General features: G+C 53.1%; 1 protein-coding gene across 7 annotated transcripts in view; it reads right to left on the bottom strand.

Moving 5' to 3' along the window:
- Nucleotides 1-22,624, bottom strand: part of RGS3 (regulator of G protein signaling 3) — a 122,139-nt gene that overhangs the window by 76,301 nt on the left and 23,214 nt on the right. For 4 of the 7 annotated variants that reach the window (XM_041764688.1, XM_041764689.1, XM_041764686.1 and 1 more), the window contains exons 6-12: nt 15,856-15,916; nt 14,587-14,677; nt 13,893-13,948; nt 6,176-6,257; nt 5,682-5,787; nt 4,544-4,895; nt 3,641-3,680 (exon numbers count right to left, since the gene is read on the bottom strand). In XM_041764688.1, the coding sequence (XP_041620622.1) occupies nt 3,641-3,680; nt 4,544-4,895; nt 5,682-5,787; nt 6,176-6,257; nt 13,893-13,948; nt 14,587-14,677; nt 15,856-15,916 (788 nt within the window). Of the gene's footprint in view, nt 1-3,640; nt 3,681-4,543; nt 4,896-5,681; nt 5,788-6,175; nt 6,258-10,936; nt 11,307-13,892; nt 13,949-14,586; nt 14,678-15,855; nt 15,917-22,624 lie in introns of those variants that run through there. The other 3 variants (XM_041764690.1, XM_041764691.1, XM_041764698.1) reach the window with 3 other exon arrangements.

A 22,624-nucleotide genomic window follows, 5' to 3' on the forward strand; every position in this document is an offset into this window, starting at 1 on the left:
GTCCCATGGACAAAGGGACAGAAGGTCCAGTGGGCTTTGCTAGGCTGTATTGGAGCCTTCCCTCTGTGAACCATGGGAGCTGGGGCAGCCTGGCTCGCCTACGTCAGTCTAAAATAAGGAGTGGCACCTGCTGGCCCAGTTCTTGGGGAAAGAACACCAGCTCTGAGGCCCTGTGGTTGTGCCCAAATCCTACTCCTCTGCTTACTAGCTTGGTGGGTAGGTCAAGGGCAGAGCAAGCATTAGGGCTCGGCATATACCTGGGCCCCCTCCTGTATGGGCAACTGACCTGGATGTCTGGCCCATGTCCGAGGACCTAGGAGTCCTTTCGCACCCAGCCCCAGTTCTGGCAGCCAAGGGGTGAAAAGGTGGTCTGAGCTAAGTCTCGGGGAAGCTCCCCGCCAACGCAAGGTCCGCAGCCTCAAAGGAAAGACTCAGCTCAGAATATCTCACACTTACTTCCTCCGCCCACCACATGCCCCTTCTCACTAATCAGGGTGAGAAAAACAAGTCAGATCCCCATGACAAGTGACCACCGATCACAGCCATATCTTGGGGCAGGACTCAAACCATAATAACTTAAACCACTTCCTGACTCTTCAAGGAGTCAAGAGAGTAGAAAGAGTGTGCGCCCAGGCTGGGGAGGGCGTGGGGGCTGAGGGCGGGATGGGGGGCTCTCACAACAGGCCTGAAGGGAAACAGCTTAGTGATCGGTATAGGAGTGGAGCGCACGAGGGATTAGCACAAACCCAAGCTGACAGACAGTGCATCCACTAGGGCTGGTGTTAGGACAGGCCTGCCAGGCCCCAAACCATACTGTGAATGAGATATCACAGGGTCGACCTGAAACTAGACAGTCTAACAGAACATGACAAAGCCTAGACCAGAGAAGGCAAAACCACATGGGACTGACAAGTGGGGGACAGAGGCAAAACAGACCAAAATTAGAGGGTACCACTTGCAGAGGCCAAAACCTGGGCCCTGTGCGTCCCGTCTGAGGCTTGGAAAAGAATCTGTCTCTTCCCTTACTTAGCCCAGCTGCACAGGGCTGTCACAGCATCTTCGCCTTGGGGCCTACAGAGCCAGAAGTAAGCCGGGTGCCACACCTGTGCCTTTGGGTGGGGAAGGTGTGCTGAGCCCCACTGTATAGACCAGGCAACTGAGTGAGGCTTAGAGTAGCTGGGAGACCTGCCCAAGGACACTTGACCAGTATAGGGTATAAAGCAACATCAACCCAACCTATCCAGCAGTCATGCCTGAGAGCCCCATCTCTACACACCCCTGGATAACATGTGGCAAGGGGGCATGGCTCCCCAAAAAGGATTTTCTGAACTATCTTTTTAAAAAAACAATCCAGGTTGCAACCCAGCTGCTCAGCTCTGTGAAGCCAAACTCCATGATTTCCCACCTGCTACCTCTTAACATCCTCTGGTCTGAACCCCATGTCACCCCTTTTTGCTAGAACACCTGCTTCACTGACCAAACACAGTAATTACTCGGCTTTCCTCTGGCTTCTGAGGAGAGCCCTGGCAGCCATCCCACTCTGGCAGTGGGGAATCTGAGGCTGGGCCCCTTTGCAGGGCAGGGGACAATGCTGAGGGCACCAGGGCCCCAGGGAATATGCCAACTACAAGCAGCAAGCGCCCTAGGCCTCAGAAGAGCACCAGATCCCATTCAGCTCTGGATGACTCAACCCTCCCCCCCCCCCCAAAGGCCAGGTGGCCCAGCCAGAGAAGGAGGCAGAGGTCGGCACCCTGCTGACAGCCCCGGCCTCTGGAGAACTCCAAAGTGTGTTTAAGGGAAGGTTCAGTGCCTGAGCTCCAGGACGGGAAGCTATGAAGACTCGATTGCTGATAAAGAGCCAAGATGTCCTTGCATATCGAAAAACACTATTACCATGAAGAAAAAATGAAGGAAGGAAGATCAAAGTTCTCAATACAATGCCTTCAAAAAGCTACCACTGTTGGGGCGCCAGGGTGGCTCAGTCGGTGAAGCAACTGCCTTCAGCTCGGGTGATGATCCCAGGGGCCTGGGATCGAGCCCCACATCCGGCTCCCTGCTCAGCAGGGAGTCTGCTTCTCTCTCTGCCCCTCCCCCTGCTCATGCTCACTCTCTCTCTAATAAAATAAATAAAAAAATATATTTTTTTAAAAAGCTACCACTGTTATTAACACTGTCATCATCTCCGTACTTGTCCCTCTCTCCTCACAGCTTTAGATGATTTCTTCTTGAGTCACTAAATACCATATTCTCAGAGGGGAATCAAAACGTGGACCCAGGGTAGGAGGACTTTGTCCCACACGACTCGCCCACCGCAGGCAGCACACCTCTCCGGCTCCCGGGCTCCGTGGCCGGCCTTCCAACCCTGGCAGCCACCAGCCATTCGCATTCACTCGTTCCCTCGGCTGAAACTCTACTGAGCACCAGCTGTCTGCCACACCCCGGGTCCAGCACCGGATCCGGATCCGCAGAAAGGAGCCGGCCAGGCCCTGCCTTAATGAAGTCATCATTTAGCGGTGACACCCTGCTCTAACCTAATGCGCTGACTAAAAGCTTTTTAAGAACTCAAGGTTGAATAACCATCAGACTCCTCCCCAGAAGGAACACAGATGCATTTCCAACAGACCAGGCTCATCCATCCAAATGGCCTGCCCTGGAGAGAATGAAGATGCCTTCCGTCAGCAGCTCTGAGCCTGATGGGAGCCCTCCCCTCCCCACCCCCCTCCCCGAGGCACAGGCGCTCTTCCAAGTCCCTGCTATAAGCCAGCATCGAGTTCACACTACCGATGGGGAGGCTGCGAGGAAGTGAGTCCGCAAGGAGCTAGGAAAAGGCCCCTCTCCGGGAAGGAAGTCACCAGGCGTTCTGTAGGCACTAAAGAAAGGGCTGGAGCACAGGGCCACCAGGCAAGGCTGGCCACTGCCTTCCAGACACCAGACAGACTCGAGGGGGCTGGACCCCAGCAAGCACGTGGAGGACCGTCAGGAACACTACGCCAGCTCCAGCACCAAGACTGGTATCTCAGGCTTCCTGGGAGAAGGCCGGGTCTTGAGCTCAGCTTCTCTCCCTGGCTCTTAAAACATAAGGCCTGGATTCAGAGGCCGGCGGAGAAGAACCAGGACAGAGACACCCTTGCAGCTCAAAGACAACTGTCCTGGGTGTCACCTCCCTCAGGGGCAGACCCTCACAGCCAGTCTCTCCTCTACCCCTCCCAACAACTCTCTGATGTGGGAAGTGTCAGCCCCATTTTATAGAAAAAGAAACTGGACTCCCTGAACTCACTGGACCGAGGCTCAGGGAGGGGACATGGGTCTGTTCAGTCACGCAACTCCAATTCGAGCCCTCCATGCCCCCCTCCTGGGCGGCCCCAGCATGTTGCTGGCGGCACCTAACGTATATTAGTTGCTCAGTAAAATGGAATGAATCCCAGTCAGATGCCCGGAATCCCAAACACCATCTCTTAGACTGCTGTGGGAAGATCCCTTCTTCCTTCTCAGTTCAGGTTCCAAGGAGGAAAGACACTGGTTCAGCGAGGGAGAACAGGTATGGTGGGAAGAGAGTCTGGGTCAACACGCTGGGGATCCTGACAGCTGACCTCACAGCTATCTGGGATGGGGAGGCCATAGCCGCCGGGGAAAGACCCACCTTCGGGGATGGCATCCTCCTGGTACACGGGTCGCAGCAGCTGCAAAAGAAGATAGAAGGATCACCTCCACCCCAGGAATGGGGAAGGACAACCAGGTGAGCAGCCTGCAGAAAGGAAGGGAGCACCTCAGGGCACCAATGCCCAGTAGCTCGGCTAAGGAGCAGTGGAGGCACTTGGAGGGATTACAGAATCCAGAATCCTCTAGAATGTTAGAGTTGAACAAAGCTTTATCTTTCATCCAGTGTAACCCGTTGGCTGAGTCCCCAGCTTTCCTGATGGCAGCTTGCTCCAGTGTGTTCCCGGGAACACTGGCACTGTAGGACACTAATGACCCTGCCACAGGGGGGACACCATCAGGGGAATTGGGGAAAGCCTGGGTCAAACCAGCCTTGACTGCAGGAGACCCTCAGAGCCTCGAGCAGGCTATTACACATTGGGAATCTCCCAGAAGAGGAGGAGGGTTTGGGGTATTTCTCAAACGTATTTGACCTCAGGACACTTTTTTTCCCAGAGTGTGCCCCAGGACTAACGTTTTGGTGCACCTACTCCTCGTCCCACCGTGCCATCATGCAGGGTCTGCTTTCCCACCCATTACAGGGGGCTCACCCCTCTCACGGCAGCCCGTTCCCCACTGTAGGAAAGCACAGACTGGCAGCAAGCTCCTCCTTCCTCTGAGGTGAAATCTTCCTCCCTGTGACGTTCCTCGGGCCTGGATCTGTGCCCGGGGACACAGAGATCCATCTGCTCCCTCTCTACCCAGAACAGCCCCGTGGTGGTGGAAGTGAACACGTACCCCCGCTTCCTGACCGAACACCTCCAGCCCCTTGCAGCTCCTCCCTACACAGTTTTGGGTGAGGCCAGGGACCCATACTCTTCACCTTAGCCGGACCAGCTGTCCATACCTGGCTCCCGGGGTTCAATGGGGCCAAGATGATGTAGTTGGGGTCCGTGGAGGCCGTGGCCCGGGACAGCGCAGGCAGGGTATGCTGGCCCCCACGCTTGGCCACCTCGGTGTAGCGTTCCCAGCCGCCGAGCAGCAGCCCATCTGAGCTGTCACACACCAGGTGGCAGCTGTGGCGCTGCTCGGGCCGTGCCTGGGCCCCGTGGGTGCAATTCTTCTCCCGCTTATTGGGGGGTGACTGGAGGTCATGTGTCGACTTGCAGGAGGCCCGCCGCAGGACCCCGCCGTCCGGCCCCGGCTTGACCTGGGGGACCATGCGCCACACAAGCAGGATGATCTCACTGGGGCAGCTCCTACAGTTGGGTGGGGAGGGGAGGTTCACACAAAGAGGTTGAGTTTGGGGAAAGTCAGCCAGGGCGGGGCCTACAACAGAACAGGGCAGAGGAGCAGGGTGGGGGTGGGGGTGGGGGAGAGAAAACCCCCAAACCCCAGGGGTAAGAGACCATCTCGAGCTGAGACAGCAAAAGTGTCCCTTCCACCAGTCAACTCTGGTTGACCTGCGGTGGCTGAGAAGGACCCTGAGGTCAAGGCCAGGTTAAACAAGAATACCCAACTCCGCTAAGTGATGTGGGTCACGGGTAAAGTGTAAGCAAGGAGGAGCAAGCGAGCCACCTCCCTGCAACTTCTCTATTCTAGAAGTATACCTAAAATGATCATGAGAGTTTCACCCTAGCGGGTCGAAACTAAGGGGGACCCCAATATCCTAAAGAATAATGTCTTAAGCATGCATTCGAAAAATTTGCGACATCTACACATTCCTTTAAAAACAACAGGCTTAGCTCCAAGGTCACAGCAATTAATGAGCTCAGAGTAGAAAGTGACACCCTGGAGCAGTGACAGGAACCGCAGGGTCCGTTTGAGAGCTTCTTCCCTGCTATTTGCTGTGGGGAGGGGGCGGAGGGATTCAAAATTCCTCGAGCCTGAACCTTCCATTTTCAGGCCAAGAAGCTGATTCCCTGAGGGGCAAAGTGAATTGCTCACAGCTGCACAGAGGAGGGGAGGAGGGCAGGCCTGGTTCCCTGGGGGCTGGGGGGGGTGCCATTAGCCCGAGGCCCAAAGCCCCCCGCTGGCCCAGTCACCGGATCTCATGGGCCAGCTCCACGCATTTCCAGTGCTCCACGGGCCTCTCGTTCAGCTGCAGCACGGTGTCCAGCTGCTGCAGCCCTGCCCGCTCCGCTGGACCTCCTGCAGGGACAAAGAAAAGCCACCCAAGGGCTCCTGTGAAGCTCCTGACACTTCAAAGGACCTCGAGTCACGGCTTCCACAGTGATTCTCATTTTCCTATGCGGCCCTTACTGAAAATAGAGGTTTCATTCCTGTTTGACATGATTGGGAAGCAAAATACAAAAATCTATTTTCATTTTGATAAAAACAACCCAAAGAAAATGATGAATATATTTTCATAAACCTCAGCCTTCGACTGTGGTCATTTAAAAATATTATTCTTTTGTTTTGAAAAAATGGGACACTGTTGTGGGCCCCCCGCCCCTTTCAGATCCCACATCTTGTGGGCGAAGCCAGGCACGTGGCCGGCAAGCGAGGCTGGCATCACCCGAGAAGCGCGCTCACTTACCAGAATCCACTGCCTGGACTCGAACCGGAGAGTCACAGCAGATGGTGAAGCCAAAGCCGTCCTTCCCCCTCGGGATGGTGATCTAGGACACAGCCCTGCATGGTTACTCCCAGGAGCCACAAGGCTGCTGCCTCTGCTCCAAGGTCGGAAGCCCACAGACCCTGCCCCAGAACTACCCTCCTCTCCAAGGGAGCTGGGGCCAAGAAGGAGGCTGGCCAGCCCTTGCTGTCCCTACCTTGGCCCAGGCATCTTTAGTACTGGGTTGTGGGCCAAGCAGGAAGGCTGGGAGCTCAGGAGGTAAGTCCAGGCTGATGGGGAAGGGCCCAGGGTGGACAGAGTCGTGGAAGAGCAAGCCTTGCCTTCCTCAGACCCCACAGACACATGGTCCAGTCCAGAGAGCCCACCAGACCTACACGCCTCCACTGCCTGTGATCCACTGCCTCCTCAGACCCCTCTTCCTTTCCCTCAGGGGCTCACAGAGTGTCTGCCCAGGGACAAAGCCCACCCACCCAGGTGGCCCAGAGCACAGAGGAAGGAAGATAGGGACATACACACTCACAACCTCAGGACAAGGGCCAGGGAACAAGGGCTAGGGGCTCAGGGAAGGCCATTGCTGGGGCTTGGGGCATCCAGTGAGGGCTCCCAGGTGAGGGGGCAGGTAAGGGCACAGACAGGCCTCCTGGTGAAACCTAAACCAGCCACTGACCTCGTAGTGCCTGCTGCATGGCAGGTCCACAACCCTCCTTCAGAAGTCCCGTGAAAAGGCCCCGCGCACTCTCTTTGCAAAGCAACACACAATTATGGAGCTCCTACTGCATGCATGCCAGGTTCTGCCGAGGTCTTAAGGGCTGAAGTCTTTTTTTTTTTTTAAGATTTTTATTTATTTATTCATAGACACAGAGAGAGAGAGGCAGAGACACAGGGAGAGGGAGAAGCAGGCTCCATGCAGGGAGCCCGATATGGGACTTGATCCCGGGTCTCCAGGATCACACCCCAGGCTGCAGGCAGCGCCAAACCACTGCGCCACCAGGGCTGCCCCTAGGGCTGAAGTCTTGACCTCTGGCTCCTCGAGGGCCCCAAGAATATGCAGATCTCTCCAAAGCAAAGGACTCAACATGCCACGGAGCAAAGTACGAGAACCGAGAACCGAGTTGGGAACAATTCCTTGTGTTTGACTTTGGATGGCGGGCTGGTGCAAGGCAGGCTTGGTGCATGGCAGGAACTCGGCAACCGCTTAGTGAGGACAGCCCAGAGCGGTCCCAGGGGCAGCAGGAACTGTCAGGGTACACTGCTATCTGCTGGCTCAGTTCAGTTCAGCCTTGCTACACTTCCCCTCCGTGCACTGCCAACGAGGCTGTGGGTGGGGTACAGCAGGCCCGGGCCCTGCTCACCCAAGGAGTGAGTCCAGGCTGCTCAGAGCAGGTGTGAGAAAGTGACAGACCTAAGGGAGGAGAAGCCAGGAAAGGGGTTCCCTGGGGTCCCAAGAAACTTCCAAGGAGAAGTGGACATGGAGAGGTCCCTGGTGAGGCACGAGGGAGGCTGTCCCAGGCAGGTTGAGGGAGAAGCCAGCTCAGCAAGCTAGAAAAGGTCAAGGGCCAGCGGCCTTGTCAGGAGACTCCTGTCCCCTTCCTCTAGGGGTTGTCTCCTTGAGGTTGGGTGCTTGGCATTCACCTACCAGCTGTCCCACAGGCCAGGTGTGAGGAAGGGGAGGGTCGGGGGACCCAGGGTGACCAGGGGCCTTGGAGGCTGTCGGGGAGGCCCCGGAGGCTCTGCTTCCCACCAGCCCTGGGCCTGGATTCAAAGCGAGTTTGTAAAACAGGAAATCTGACAGACAAGGGGAAGGGGGAGGGGGGCAGGAAAATACTCTGTTCCCATAAGAATTCTGGGAAAACACGCAGCTAAGACAGGAAGAGGAAAAAAATGGAAAGAAAGAAAGAAAAACAAACTGTGGAGTGAGTGTGCAAAGCCCAGGCTGAGGCTAAGGGAAGATGTCAGGAGCCTGGTCCACTCCCTGCGAGCAGCAAGGACTTCACGGGGCCTCTCATCCTACCCTCAGCCCAGGCAGGAGCTGGCACTCCAGAGTCTTTCTAGACCTTTCCCCCTCTGACCCCAGTAAGGGCCACAACCCCTCCTGCCTGGGGTCCTGGCTCTACAAACAGGTAAACAGGTCCTGGCACCCATGGGCTCAGTGCTAGCAGTTTGGGGACTGGCCCCAGGGTTGAATCTGGAGAGAAGTATACTCCTGCAAAAGAGCATCCCCCTTCCACACGGTAACCCTCGTCCAGGCGGGACTGTAGGCCTAGTCCCCTCTGCCTCCCAAGGCACCAGCCTAAGAAGAACGAGCCCAGACAACCATCCAAGCCAGCTGGGGGCTGGGAAGGAAGGGAAGAGGAAGGGGTGCCAGGAAGCAAGCTCCCCTCCTGGCCCCGAGTGAGGGGTGGACTGCATAAAGGAAGCAGAATTATGCTCTGTCCATCGTGAGCACTCACTACGGTGAGAGGACAGTCCCCAAAGAACTGGATTGTCGCTGCAGCCCCAGGGAGAATGCAGGACTGGTTTTCCTATGCCCACTTCACAGAAGAGGAAGCTGAGGCCTGAAGACAGCAAGTGGCAGCCCCCAGCGCTCAGCCCTCCTCTGGGACCTGGGGTTGCAGCGTCAGGAGATGCGGGGAGCAGGCCTGCCCAGTCTCAGGGACGTTGGCAGCTGGGAGTTTCCTGCGCCTTCCGGTCACTGCTCCCAGGTCTCACCCAGGCCGGCACGTCACCTCGGCCCTCCTGCCTGCTTTCTGATCCTCTGCCGCACCTGGGCTTCCATCCCAATCCCTAACTGCCACTGTTTATTTCCTATATGTACTTCCCAGGCCCTGCCCCAGGCACTTTGCACACGACATTCCATCTACCCCACGGCACCATCACTGGATATTACCAACCCTCCTCCACTGGCGAGGATGGATACTGAGGCTCAGAGAGGTCTAGAGACATGCTCTTGAGCCTCGGGTAAAGAGGGTAAGAGCTGGGGATCCCTGGGTGGCTCAGCGGTTTAGCGCCTGCCTTTGGCCCAGGGCATGATCCTGGAGTCCCAGGATCGAGTCCTACATCGGGCTCCCTGCAAGGAGCCTGCTTCTCCCTCTGCCTGTGTCTCTGTTTCTCTCTCTCTGTCTCTCTCATGAATAAATAAATAAAATCTTAAAAAAAAAAAAAAAAAAAAAGAGGGTAAGAGCTGGTGCTGGTTCCTAGCATAGGATCCATCTTGGACGTCAGCGCCAGGCCCTGTCCGTACTCGTGCCTCACTCCGCTATGACAGCCAGCGTGCCTGTCTTCTGGCCCACCGGCCCAGGTGGCCACAAACCTCCACTTCCCAAACAGCGTCCTCTGCCCCGCCACCCTGCACCCAGCTACTGGGGTCGCTGGGGCTGTTCTGCGGGGCTCCAGCAGGGCCAGGGGTACAGGCAGGGCCCTGAGAGCTAGGGAGGGTGCTAGGGAGAACGGGTGGGTGGCAGCAAGCCGGGCACAGGAGGCCCCTCCTAGGACCGAAGGGTGTCTGTCTGCAGGAGTCGATACCCACACTCCACTCTGGTCATTACAATACACAGAGGAGCTTTTTTTTTTTAAGATTTTATTTATTTATTCATGATAGATACACACAGAGAGACAGAGACACAGGCAGAGGGAGAAGCAGGCTCCATGATGGGACTCGATCCCAGGTCTCTAGGATCACACCCCGGGCTGAAGGCGGCGCTAAACCTCTGGGCCACCGGGGCTGCCCCAGAGGAGCTTTCCTATACTTCTAAAATCAGAACCATTCCTGGGACGCCCAAGTGGCTCAGCCGTTGGGCTTTTGCCTTCGGCTCAGGGTGTGATCCTGGGGTCCTAGAATCAAATCCCACATTGGGCTCCCTGCGTGGAGCCTGCTTCTCCCCCTGCCTGTGTCTCTCCCCCTCTCTGTGTCTCTCATGAATAAATAAATAAAACTTAAAAAAAAAAAATCAGAACCACTCCTGAGCTTCCATCAGCTTGGCCATTCCCAAAATCTGGACGTCCCTTCCTTCACCTGCCCTGACCCCAGTCCTGGCTGTTAAAAAAAAAACGTGTCCAACACGGTCCCAGAAAAGCCCTGAGGCCAAGAGATCATCACCCCCACTCTGCCCCACCTCCCAGAAGCGGCAGCTGAGAGGCCAAGCCCCGTCTGTGAGGATGGGCTCTGGGGCCTGAGCACTCGGAGCCACCCCAGGGCATCCCAGCGACCAGGGGCACGTCGTGTGTACACACATACGCACGGCAACATCCCAGCTCACGTGTAAGCGCACACCAACACACGTGAAAACACATGATCACACACATACAGTGGGGGATCCTGTCCCGTCAGAGACGCAGGGCAGGTTCGAGGAAGTATAAAGTTAGGAAAAGCACAAAACCCAGCTGCTCGGCCATTTCCGATCTCAGGCTTGCGGTGCCTTTTTTAAACCCACACTGCCCCCAGGTAAAAACCGCAGAAAATCAACTGGATAATCTCGCCGAGGACACCACCGTGTCGGGGTTAGGATGATGCAGAGCTGGGCCCGGTCTGCCCCCAGAGAGGGGCCGCGGGTAAAGGGGGGACGTCGGGGCCCCTCCGGCCTCCGGCCTGCCCCCGGATTGGAGCCAACCTACAAGGGCAGGCAGAAGCAAGGAAGGCCCCGGGGGAGGAGAAGTCCCGCTCAGGTGGGCCCCCGCCCCGGCCCCCCGGCCACAGCCCGGCCCCCCCGAGGGCCAAGCACCCACCTGGCGGTAGCGGCGCTCCGAGCACACCTTGCAGAGCCCATTGAAGCGGTTCATGGCTGCGGGTCCCGTCTCGGCTGCCGCCCCATGAAATCCCAGCTCTCCCCCCAGCAGTGGGAGCCCGCACTGCGCCCCGTCAGCCTGGCATGACCGCCCTGGGAAGCCCGCCCCGCAGAAGAATGGCAGGAAATCACCTCTCACCTCCCCAAGCCCTGTCGGTGCTGTGTGCCTCGGCACGATAAGCCCGAAGGCTTCCTGAAACCTCCGAGTGACAAGGAAGAGGGAGAGTTTTATATTAAAATTCCTGTCAACTAGTTAGTATTCCCCGGGCCCCGGCGGGGAGAGGGCGCCTTTGTTCTGGCTGCATTCTCCGCCGTGGGCCACTTTGTGATTCCAACGTTCTCACAAACACCCCTGGCTGGAGGAGAACCCAGGCAGAAAACACGGCCCCTCTATAACAAGGCCACCTCCCCCTGCAAGCCCCAGCTGTCCCGGGAGCAAGTCCAGAGGACTAACACAATCGAAAGAATCCAAGGACGCCTTAGGGGGTTGCACTCAGACATCCCAGCGCTAGACCGAGAACCTGAAACGTGGGGAGTCCCGGGAACAGGCTGCCGTTCACCAGCTACTTAAAAGTCAGTTTCCTTGGCCAACCAAGCGGGCGGCTCTAAGCATCTGATGACACCCTAGGCCCATGAAGGCAAATCAGGAAGGGAGTTCCAATCACCAAATGATCCGGCCTCCTCCTTTACCCACCAAGAAGCTGGGGGTGACAGTGGTCAAGGTCACAGAACCCCAGTCTTGTTCTCTGCCTCGTAGAGCAGTACCTGGTGAATGCAGGGCCCCTTACACCCTCCTCACTGTCCCTAAGGAAACCCACCCAGCCACTCATGTCCTTGAGGCCAGGGAGTGTCCCTTGGTACAGCCCAGCTCTGGTGGCCACGACAGTGGGCAGGTCACGCAGGTTTCTGGGTCTCCATCTCATCATGTGCACAATGGGAGACTAGAGCGGGTGACCTCTGGGAGCCCTCCCCCAGCCCAAACAGGCCTCTAACAACCACCCCCTCGGTGCTGGGTCCCATGGGCCCCTCTGGGTGTGCAAGCCCAGGAAAATCAAGCGGGCTTCAAAACAATGTCCCCCTGGGTCAGGGCCTGTGTGCAGATCCAGAATGAAGCCACCTGGAAACATGCAGCATTGCCGTCCATGTCACATCATTCCCACAAACCACCAGTAGGGCTCCCTGGTCACTAATCTCTCTGTGCTTGGCAAGTACAGAGAGAGGAAGAAAGGTATTTGCAGCTCCGCCAGTGAAGCTAGGGTTTTTTGTTTTTTGTTTTTTTTTAAAGATTTATGTATTTATTTAAAAGAGAGAGAGAAAGAGAAAGAGAGAATCTCAACCAGGCTCCATGCTGAGGGTGGAGCCTGATGCAGGGCTTGATCCTATGACCCTGAGATCATGACCTGAGCCGAAATCAAGAGTTCCACACATAACCGATCGATCGGGCCACCCAGGTGCCTCTGAGGCTGGAAGGTTTTAAATTCTTAATGAAGCCACAGAATACAGTAGCCAGGAAGTTATTTGAATAACTTAATAACTGTGCTGTCCAATATGGTAGCGACAAGACACATGTACAAGGTAAACCTGACTTAATTAAAGTTAAATAAAATGAAAAACTCCAGTCCCCAGTCATACTAACCGTGTTTCAACCGCTCGACAGCCTCAGGGGCTAGTGGCTACCATATTATTGCACAGGGCAGCTCTAAACTATACGCTGCATGAGGGCAGGCAGCTTTGACTTGCTCACAGCTCTGCCCCAGCACCCAGCACCCAGCACCCAGCACCCAGCACAGGGTCTGGCCCGTGGGAATGCTTAAACAATGAGTGAATGAGTGAGTGAATGGATGAACCGAGTAAATGAAAGGGAAAACGTTTTGTAGAATATAATACACCTCTGTGTAAGCTGTGATCAAGGGAAACCACACCATCGTATCTTCCCAAGTAGGCCACGCACAGGAGGCAGTGTGCACAGTGTACTCAGGTGGCCAGACCTTGCTTGGGGTCCCGCCTCCATCGCTTGCTGGCTGCGTGATCGCAGAGAGTGACCTAACATCTCTGAACCTGGGTATCTGTGAGATGGGGAAGTCACCCTGCCACAGAGGTGGCAGTGAGGGTTAAAGCAGGGAACAACAACATCTGGCACAGAGGGGCTTCTCAGTCACAGGGAGTTTGTTCTCCCTCTCCCAGTTGTTAGAGAAGACCATGTCCCGCGGAGAGATGGAATGAACTTGGGGGAAGACCCTAAAATCCTGATGTGAAGGTTCCTCTCTCTCCATTCAAAACCCTAGTGGAATAAGAAGTCTTGGTCTCAGGTTTAGACTCACAGCTGCTCCCTGACAACAAGCCTAAGCTGAGGGTGATTCAGCCACAGTGCTGGGGAAAACCAGCCATCCGAGGGGACCTGGGGGATAGGGGAGACTCGGATTCAAGAGCTCGAAAGTCAGGAAGACCCAGACTCCTCCATCTCCAGAGCGTGGGCCTGGCTCTCTCCCCACTGCTGCCCTAACCATGAGTAACTGGAGAAAAGCACAAGAAATAATCCCTTAAAAATGCATAACTTGGGATGCCTGGGTGGTTCAGTGGTTGAGCATCTGTCTTCAGCCCAGGGTGTGATCCCGGGGTCCTGGGATCGAGTCCCGCATCGGGCTCCCTGCAGGAAGCCTGCTTCTCCCTCTGCCTGCGTCTCTGCCTCTGTGTGTCTCTCATGAATAAATAAATAAAATCTTTAGAAAAAAATGCATAACTTGCTGAGTTTCCAAGCTTGAAATGAACCTGAGTCTCGGGCACCAAATGCAGTCCTGCTTAGGGGTCTCCTGGGCCAAGGGACAGACCAGGACCAAGTAAGAGCCCAGGGAGGGGCCCAGGCCCTGCCAGTCTTGCCCTGGCCTGTCCCCACCTACCTTGAGTTTCTCCCAGTTCTCAGCATCCCCACATCCTGGCGTTCTCAGCAGTGGGTCTGGAAGATGACAGAGCAGAGTCAGAATGCTTCTGTTGGCACAGAAAATCCATTCCAGAGACCACTCCGAGGGCGAGGCCAGGGTGCCAGGCCCAGGTGGCTATCCAGATCACTGCCCGCCTCCAGGACATGGGGGTGCCTGGGCTCAGGCTAAGCAGAGAATCAGAGCGAGCCAGGCCTGCATGTGAGAAGGACAGAACATAAGGAACACAAAAGCTGGATCCTGAGCCTCAGGACTCACGGCAGGGCCCACTTGCCCTGCCTATCGAGGTGGCCAGCCCTAAGGCCAGTAAGGCAACCTGAGAAGGATCCTTGCACCAAAGCCTGGGAAGGAGCATAGCAGGAAGCTCCCGAAACCCAGCTCTCTATAAGGCAGAATGGAGGGAGCTGAACCACAGAGGGTCAGGCCTATAATCCTCTCCCGGGGATGTCCAGCCCCACAAATAAGGTGTTGTGGGCAAGTGCTACCTGCAGCCTGAATTCCAGCAGGTGCTCGTGAGAAGCCCCTGGACCCCTGACTTGATCGCAGCCAGGGGTGACAGATGCCACAAAACACAGGGGCAGGGAGGGAAGGGAGAAGCCCCGGGGACAGGCAGAGCCGCGTGTCTGGGCAGAAGCTGAAGCTGGTGTGCACGCACCTCTCAGGGGCCGCAGCCGCCGCCTGGCCACCTTCAGGTGTTTGGTCCGGCCCAGGTCTTCCCCCAGAAGGTAGTACCAGCCACTGATTTCCTATCACGAGAGAAGGCATGACACACTCAGGCAGAGGAGGCAGAGGACACAGGTCGGGCAGCCACCAATTCCCCCTCAAACAGCAGCAGCTAGAGAGTCTCCCTCAGGAGCATCATTGCTGCAGAGACAGACACTCCAGCCGTCCTGCCCCGGAGGGCGCTGCAATGCCTACGCCTCCAGGAAGCTTTCCCTGATGCTCCGGGCAGAGCTGGTCTTCCTCTCTGCTGAATTCCCACAGCCTGTTGTCCCTGGAGAACAGCGGTCTACTCGCATGCCTGCCTCCTCACCGGGTGGTGCCTAGGCTCTTTGATGTGCCTAGCACTGTGCCTGGTATACAGTAGGAGCCCAATGAATGCTGACAGAACAGAAGGGAGGGAATGAGAGAGGGATGGAGAGGCCAGAAAGTAGGCATCCTGAGGCTCCTGAGCAGTCCCCATGGAGCATCTCCCCGGAGGGAATAAAGCCAGTGCTGCGGTCAGAAGACATGTGGGACCTACACGCAGGATAAGGGTCCTCAGCCACCTACCCCAGACTTCACTTCCAGGACACAAAGTGGCAGGGCTACCTGGCAACAACATGCAGAGGCCACCAAGACATCTCCAGGGGGTGGGGGGTGGAGGGTGGGCGTGTAAAAAGAGCCCGCGTCTCCATTTCCCCTGCTCAAAAGCCTCCGGTTTAGGGGGTGGGGGTAGGATAGGGACTGGCTACCCGAGGGAGGGGTCTCTGGGTTCCAGAGAGTTCTCACTCAGCCTAAAGGAAAGCTCCACAGAGGCTAGTGTTGCTCACTCCACCCCACAAGCACTTGCTAGACCAACAACACGACACCTAGTAGATAATGTCAGGAGGATGAGAACCACCTAGCCGTCCTCCTCCGGGGCAAGCCTAGGAGTGCTGGGAACTCCGAGGGACCTGCCAGGGTCCTGAGGTGGCAGACGGCAAACCCAGAGCCCCCCCCAGAGCCAGGCCTTGGGGCTGCCTGACAACCGATCTGTGACAAGAACCAACCAAGGAGACGACCCAAAGCCCTGGCCACTCAGATGATAAACCGTGGTGTGATTCAGGCCACAAAGCACTCAAGACAGAAGCCCCACCCAAGGGCTTCCAGACAAAGGCCTCTCTGCCTGCGCTAGCCCTGGCCTTGGTGGGATGACCCTGCTGGACACTCCCCTGGGACCCACCTTGTCCGGAGTCAGGAGAGACTTCACCCCAAAGCTCATGCAGCCAATGAGTCCACTCTGCCTGGGGGAACAACAGAGGCTTGAGTCAGCACCCTCTCGCCGGGCTCTACGGGGTGCACCCTAGGTCTGCCCGATATGCTGTGGTTTACAAAGCACTGGTACCCGCGTCATCTCATTTGATCTTTCCAACTTTGTGAATTAGGGTGGAAAGGGCTTATTTTCTCCATTTCACAGAGGAAAAGGCAGAGACTCAGAGCTGGTCCCCTTCCCAAGGTCCCAAAACTAGTCCCGTGGGAAAGCCGTGCCCCCTACATCAGAAAGCAGTACTCCTCCACCAACCATAGAAGCTCAGAGCCAACCATAGGCTTTGGGGATTTTTTTTCTTTTCTTATTTTAGTATAACTAACATACAGTTATATTAGTTTCAGGTGTACAGTATAATGATGCAACAATTCTATATTTCTCAGTGCTCATCCAGGTAGGGCACCACCTCCCCTCCCCCCGCTCCCCCTGCCCACCTCTCTTCTGGCAACCAGTTTATTCTATTTAAAAGTCTGGTTTTTCTGTTTGTCTTTTTTCTTTATTTGCTCATTTGTATTGTCTCTTAATTCTACATAGGACTGAAATCATACAGTATTTGTCTTTCTCTGCCTGACTTACTTCACTTAGCATTAACTGTTCTGGTACTGGAAGGATCAGAAGTCAGTCCCCACTGGGAATTTCAGCAACCATGTCAGTGGGTTGATGCTCAACTGAAAAGTTACGGGACCTCAAGTTCAAGAAGCATTTCTCAGGTACAGGTAGGACCTTAGCAGTTCCTGGACAGTTTCAGATCAAGGTCCAAATCAACACAAAAATTGTTGAGACAGACCTGACCCAGCTGCCAGCTGGACAAATAGGCATGAGCCAGAGTCAGGCCTTGTGGGAGTGTCACACTGTGGCAAGGGGCTGAGTTCAGTCACGTCCTCCTTGGTTAAGAGTAATTTAAAGTCTGGGACCCCTGGGTGGCTCAGTGGTTGACCATCTGCCTTCGGCTCAAGCTGCATCCTGGGGTCCTGGGATCGAGTCCCACTTGGGGAACCCTGCAAGGAGCCTGCTTCTCCCTCTGCCTGTGTCTCTGCCTCTTTCTCTGTGTCTCTCATAAATAAAATCTTAAAAAAAAAAAAAAAGTTCCGGGAGACTAATCACTAATCATTGAGTCCCAACATCCAATTAGGGACCGAATGATACCTGGCAGCTTTCAGTAATGATGGCAAAGGTTAATATTAACGAAATTCAAAAAATTATCTTGTCACTGGGAGAGAAAAGGAAGTTTACAAATCAGTAATTTAATGAGAAAGATGCTCACAAAAATATTAAAAATGGTTGTACCCGGTAAATGGGATTAGAGGGGTTTTGATTTTCTTCTTTGGGTTTTCAGTGTTTTCAAATTTTCACAGGGAAAAAAAGTGTTACTCTTGTAATCAGAAAAGAAAAACAGTATATAAGTATTTGAAAACACTTCCATTCTAACATATCTTTCTCTATCCTAACAATAGAGCTGCTTTTTCATTTTTCTGTTCCCCTTTCTTAGAGCATCCCCAACTCAGACTGCCCCAGAGACCGGTTTAATAGCTATTGATTGAGAAACAATATGAGTATTTAGATGGAAGCATTAATCCTTCAATATCTGAGGGACCCACATACAGGAGGGATTGAGCAAACACTGTGGAAGACACAAGCGAAAAGCCAAAGATGGACTGAGCCTCCCAGATGGGCAGTGAACTCCCTAGAGATGTGCCTCCCCAGAACCTGGCCCTACGGCAGCCCGAGTGAGGCCAGTGGCTCTAACTAGGCGTGGACCACAGAACCCTCTGAAGAGCCCGTCCAAGGTCTGTGCCCCAGAGCCAGCTTCCAGGGACCAGACACCGTGAGTCCAAGGTGGGATCCAGACTGCAAGTCTAGAGAAAGCTGCCCTGAGAATCCTGCAGGGCGCCGCCTGAGCCTGCCCCAGTCAAGGACCAGTGGACCAGGTCTCTATAAATACATACTGTTTGCATTCTCCGGAAAGGGTGGCAGCTTACCACCTGACAGTCCCAAGCAAAACAAAACGGCTTCTCACAGGCAGCTAAGTCAAGGGAGGGGTAGGGCTGCAGAACGCTAGGGACTGATCCTCAGAACTGGTCGCCTGCCCCGCAGTTGCACACTCTGCACCTGGCTGTGCCTCCCCAGCTCCTGTCACTGTGCTACTTCTCCGGCTCCCTCTCCCCGCCCTCACTTCCTGCAGCCTGGGCGCCACTGCCCCCCCCTTCCTTGCCCCCTCCCATCATTCAAGGCCATGCTAATAATCTACCCAAGGAGGACAGTGTGCTCACCCCAGGAAAGCAACCCTTCCCACATCCATCTTCCCAGCCCAGCACCAGAAACAAGAACTCCTCCCTCCTGGGAAGAGGCCAAGTCAGCAACAACAGCCACAGTGGCCATCATGGGCGAGCGACAGACGCTGATCGGAGTTGCCATTCCAGAAAAGCCTTGTCAAGACCTTGCCAAAGTCCTCACCACTGATTTAATTTTGTCAACACGGTCAAGAGCAGGTATCTAGGTGCTCACACTTCCTCGTTGCACACTTCCCTTTCACACCGGCTATGGCTGTAACTTTCTAAATCTTCAAGCATGACGCTTTAGCTGTAATAAAGGCTGCCTCTGCCCGTTGCTCTTCAATAAGTGGAATTTTCATTCCCTGGTGCTTGGAGAATGCTAAATGGTTAATAGCCTCCCATGAGCTTTGCTTCCCTGCTAAGGGGCCTCCAATGATTTCATGCTAATTCAGGCCAAGTAAATTGTCACAATTAATGTCCATAAGCAGGAAACTCTAAGTGTTCTTCAATTAGCTACTCCTGAAGCCTGCTTTTGAAAAATCTTGGGAGGAAGAAAGACTTCTTTTACGTGTAATCTGAGTACACGGCTTTGTACTGGTCAGTTTATAATCTTGGGAACCAGTGCTTACCCTGGAGACTGCCTGAAAAGTGTATGGGCATACAGTACAGGGGCTGAGCCTTGGTTACTTCTGAATGCTAAGCCCTGAGCTCAGGGCTCGGTGCACTCAGTGAAGTCTTGACAAATGGACAAATCCATCATGCCTGTGGTTGGTTGGCAGGCACTGGGCAAAGAGCCGCGGCATTAAGGAAAGAAGACAAACATGCAGGAATTTAAATAGCAATTCAAGGCAGCAATACAAGGAATATCACTCAACAGGGCGAGATTGACAGATGGACAGTGTGGGCAACAAACGCTGAAAGCTCTGGGAGAGTGGAGATGCTGGAGGAGGCCTGAAGAGCTAAGTCAGGGACAGGAAGAGGAAGGGCATGTCAGGCAGAGGGAACAGCCAGTACAAAGGCTCAGAGGGAAGGCTTCATGGAACACTCATGAGGAATAGTACTTGGCTCAGTTACCTTTTGAGTAAAGGGTAAGAGACCAACTACAAAACGAAAATGCAGGGGCACCTGGGGGGCTCAGTGGTTGAGCATCTGCCTTTGTCTCAGGTTGTGATCCCGGGGTCCTGGGATCAAGTCCTGCATGGGGCTCTCCACAGGGAGCCTGCTTCTCCCTCTGCCTATGCCTCTGCCTCTCCCTCTGTGTCTCTCATGCATAGATAAATCTTTAAAAAAGAAACACACACACACAATGAAAATGCATTGTTTTCAGGGAATGAATTTTAATTCTCTCTCTCTCTCTCTCTCAGGGGCCTTAAACTATTTCTGTTGCAGGAGTACCGCATTTAATCTCAATTTATTTTTAATTTGATGGCTTAAATTGAACACATATTTTTCCATTCATTTCTCTTCTTTCCTTTTTTTTCCCTATGTCAGGTCACAACCTAACGTTATGACACTGTGCTTGGCACTGAGGTCCCACTTGGAAAGTAGATTAAAAGAGAGAAAAGACTTAGAATGCCCAGGACAAGGGATCCCTGGGTGGCACAGCGGTTTAGCGCCTGCCTTTGGCCCAGGGCGCGATCCTGGGGACCCAGGATAGAGTCCCACGTCGGGTTCCTGGTGCATGGATCCTGCTTCTCCTTCTGCCTATGTCTCTGCCTCTCTTTCCCTGTGTGACTATCATAAATAAATAAAAATTTTAAAAAAAATGCCCAGGACAGGGTATGACACACAGCAAGCCGACTCTCCATAAATGAACATACTCTTTGTGTAAGAGACTGTTTTAAACGTATGTGTGTTTTGTTCTTTTTTTTTTTTTAATGTGGTGTGTGACATTACAATCCTAAGACTGTTCTCTGGCCACAGGTTCTGAAAGTGCTACAACTGATATAGGAAGCTTCAGTTTGGCCTTCACCATCTCATCAAACAAAACTTTTAAATAGCTGAGTTGCATAGTCAACGATATTGAGAAGTTACTATTAATTGTCAAGCATGATGATGGCATTGTGGTTGTCCTTTTAAGCCATCTTTTAGAGAGAGAGAGAGAGAGAGGTGAGAGGAGATGATATCTGGGATTTGCTTCAAAAGAATTCACTAGATGGGACACCTGGGTGACTCAGTGGTGGAGTGTCTGCCTTCAGCTCAGGTAGTGATCCTGGGGTCCTGGGATCGAGTCCTGCATTGGGCTCCCTACAGGGAGCCTGCTGCTCCTTTTGCCTATGTCTCTGCCCCTTTCTGTGTCTCTCATGAATAAAAATTTTTTAAAAAAATAAAAATAAAAAAATAAAAGAATTCACTGGTGGAAGGGAGAATGCGTGGGAGTGTGGAGGGAATAACATTGGCCATATATTGATAACTGATGAGGCTGGACTATGAGTATATGAGGGCTAATTAGATGATATTTTCTACTTTTGCATAACTTTGAAAATGTCTATAATTTCTTGAAAATTCACACAACTGGGGATCCCTGGGTGGCTCAGCAGTTTAGCACCTGCCTTCGGCCCACGGCATGATCCTGGAGTCCTGGGATCGAGTCCCACATCAGCTCCCTGCAGGGGAACCCTGCTTCTCCCTCTGTCTGTGTCTCTGCCTCTATGTGTGTGTGTGTTTCTCATGAATAAATAAACAAAATCTTTAGAAAAAGAAAAAAGGGGATCCCTGGGTGGCTCAGCAATTTAGCGCCTGCCTTTGGCCCAGGGCGCGATCCTGGAGCCCGGGGATCAAGTTCCACATCGGGCTCCCAGCATGGAGCCTGCCTCTCCCTCTGCCTGTGTCTGCCTGCGTCTCTGCCTCTCTCTCTCTCTTTCTCTCTCTATGTCTATCATAAATAAATAAAATCTTTAAAAAAAAAAAGAAAAAGAAAAAGAAAAAAGAAAACTCACACAACCTAAAAGCTTAAAGAAATCTTTGAAAAGAAAAAAAGAAACCTTTGTATCTTTCGCTGCATTTCACAGTTGAAACTGAGGCTCGGAGTGGGGAAGGGACTTACCCAAAGTCTCACAGTGGAGATACTGGAGTTAAGCCAAATCTCCTGCCCTGAGCACCCACTGTGCCACCATGACGAGGGGATACCACCCAGCACTTCCCCAAGAATGCCTCTGTAGCCATCTTGTTCCCCTAATCCAAGTTTACAGCCATCACTGGAAGGATGGTGAGAAGTCATGAAACAGACGCTTCCCTTTCATCTCCTATCAGTTTCAAAATGTAGCCGCCACATGTTCAGCTGGATGATTTCTGTAAAACCACATTATAAATGCCATGGGAAGGGACGCCTGGGTCGCCTAGTGGTTGAGGGTCTGTGTTTGGCTCAGGGTGTGATCCCTGGATCGAGTCCCACACCAGGCTCCCCTCAGGGAGCCTACTTCTCCCTCTGCCTATGTCTCTGCTTCTCTCTCTCATGAATAAATTAAATAGATAGATAGATGATAGATAGATGATAGATAGATAGATAGATAGATAGATAGATAGATGATAGATAGATAGATAGATAGATAGATGATAGATAGATAGATAGATGATAGATAGATAGATAGATGATAGATAGATAGATAGATAGATAGATGATAGATAGATAGATAGATAGATAGATGATAGATAGATAGATAGATGATAGATAGATAGATGATAGATAGATAGATAGATAGATAGATGATAGATAGATAGATAGATAGATAGATAGATAGATGATAGATAGATAGATAGATAGATAGATAGATAGATGATAGATAGATAGATAGATGATAGATAGATAGATAGATGATAGATAGATAGATAGATAGATAGATAGATAGATAGATAGATAGATGATAGATAGATAGATAGATAGATAGATAGATAGATAGATAGATAGATAGATAGATAGATAGATAGATAGATAGATAGATAGATAGATGATAGATAGATAGATAGATAGATAGATAGATAGATAGATGATAGATAGATAGATAGATGATAGATAGATAGATAGATAGATAGATAGATAGATAGATAGATGATAGATAGATAGATGATAGATAGATAGATAGATAGATAGATGATAGATAAATGCCACAGGAAGCAGCCCAGGCCCCGAGGAACACGTGTACTGACACAGAAAGAGCACAGCTTTAGAGTCATTTATCGCCTGCGTGAGACGGTCAAGCGAGCTATAGGTTTGGCGCCAGGCTGCCTGGGTTTGAATTGTTTCCACCACCTCCTAGCTGCATTAGCTTAGGCAAGTTAGTTAACCTCTCTGCACCTCCACCTCTGTGTCCTCACCTGTAAGAGGGCGACAGTAACATTACCTTATTTATAGACCATTGTGAGACTTGCATTAGACGATACATGGAATCTGCTACGCCATGTCCACACACAGT

The sequence above is a fragment of the Vulpes lagopus genome, chromosome 7 (assembly GCF_018345385.1).
Source record: "Vulpes lagopus strain Blue_001 chromosome 7, ASM1834538v1, whole genome shotgun sequence".
Lineage (NCBI taxonomy): Eukaryota > Metazoa > Chordata > Mammalia > Carnivora > Canidae > Vulpes > Vulpes lagopus.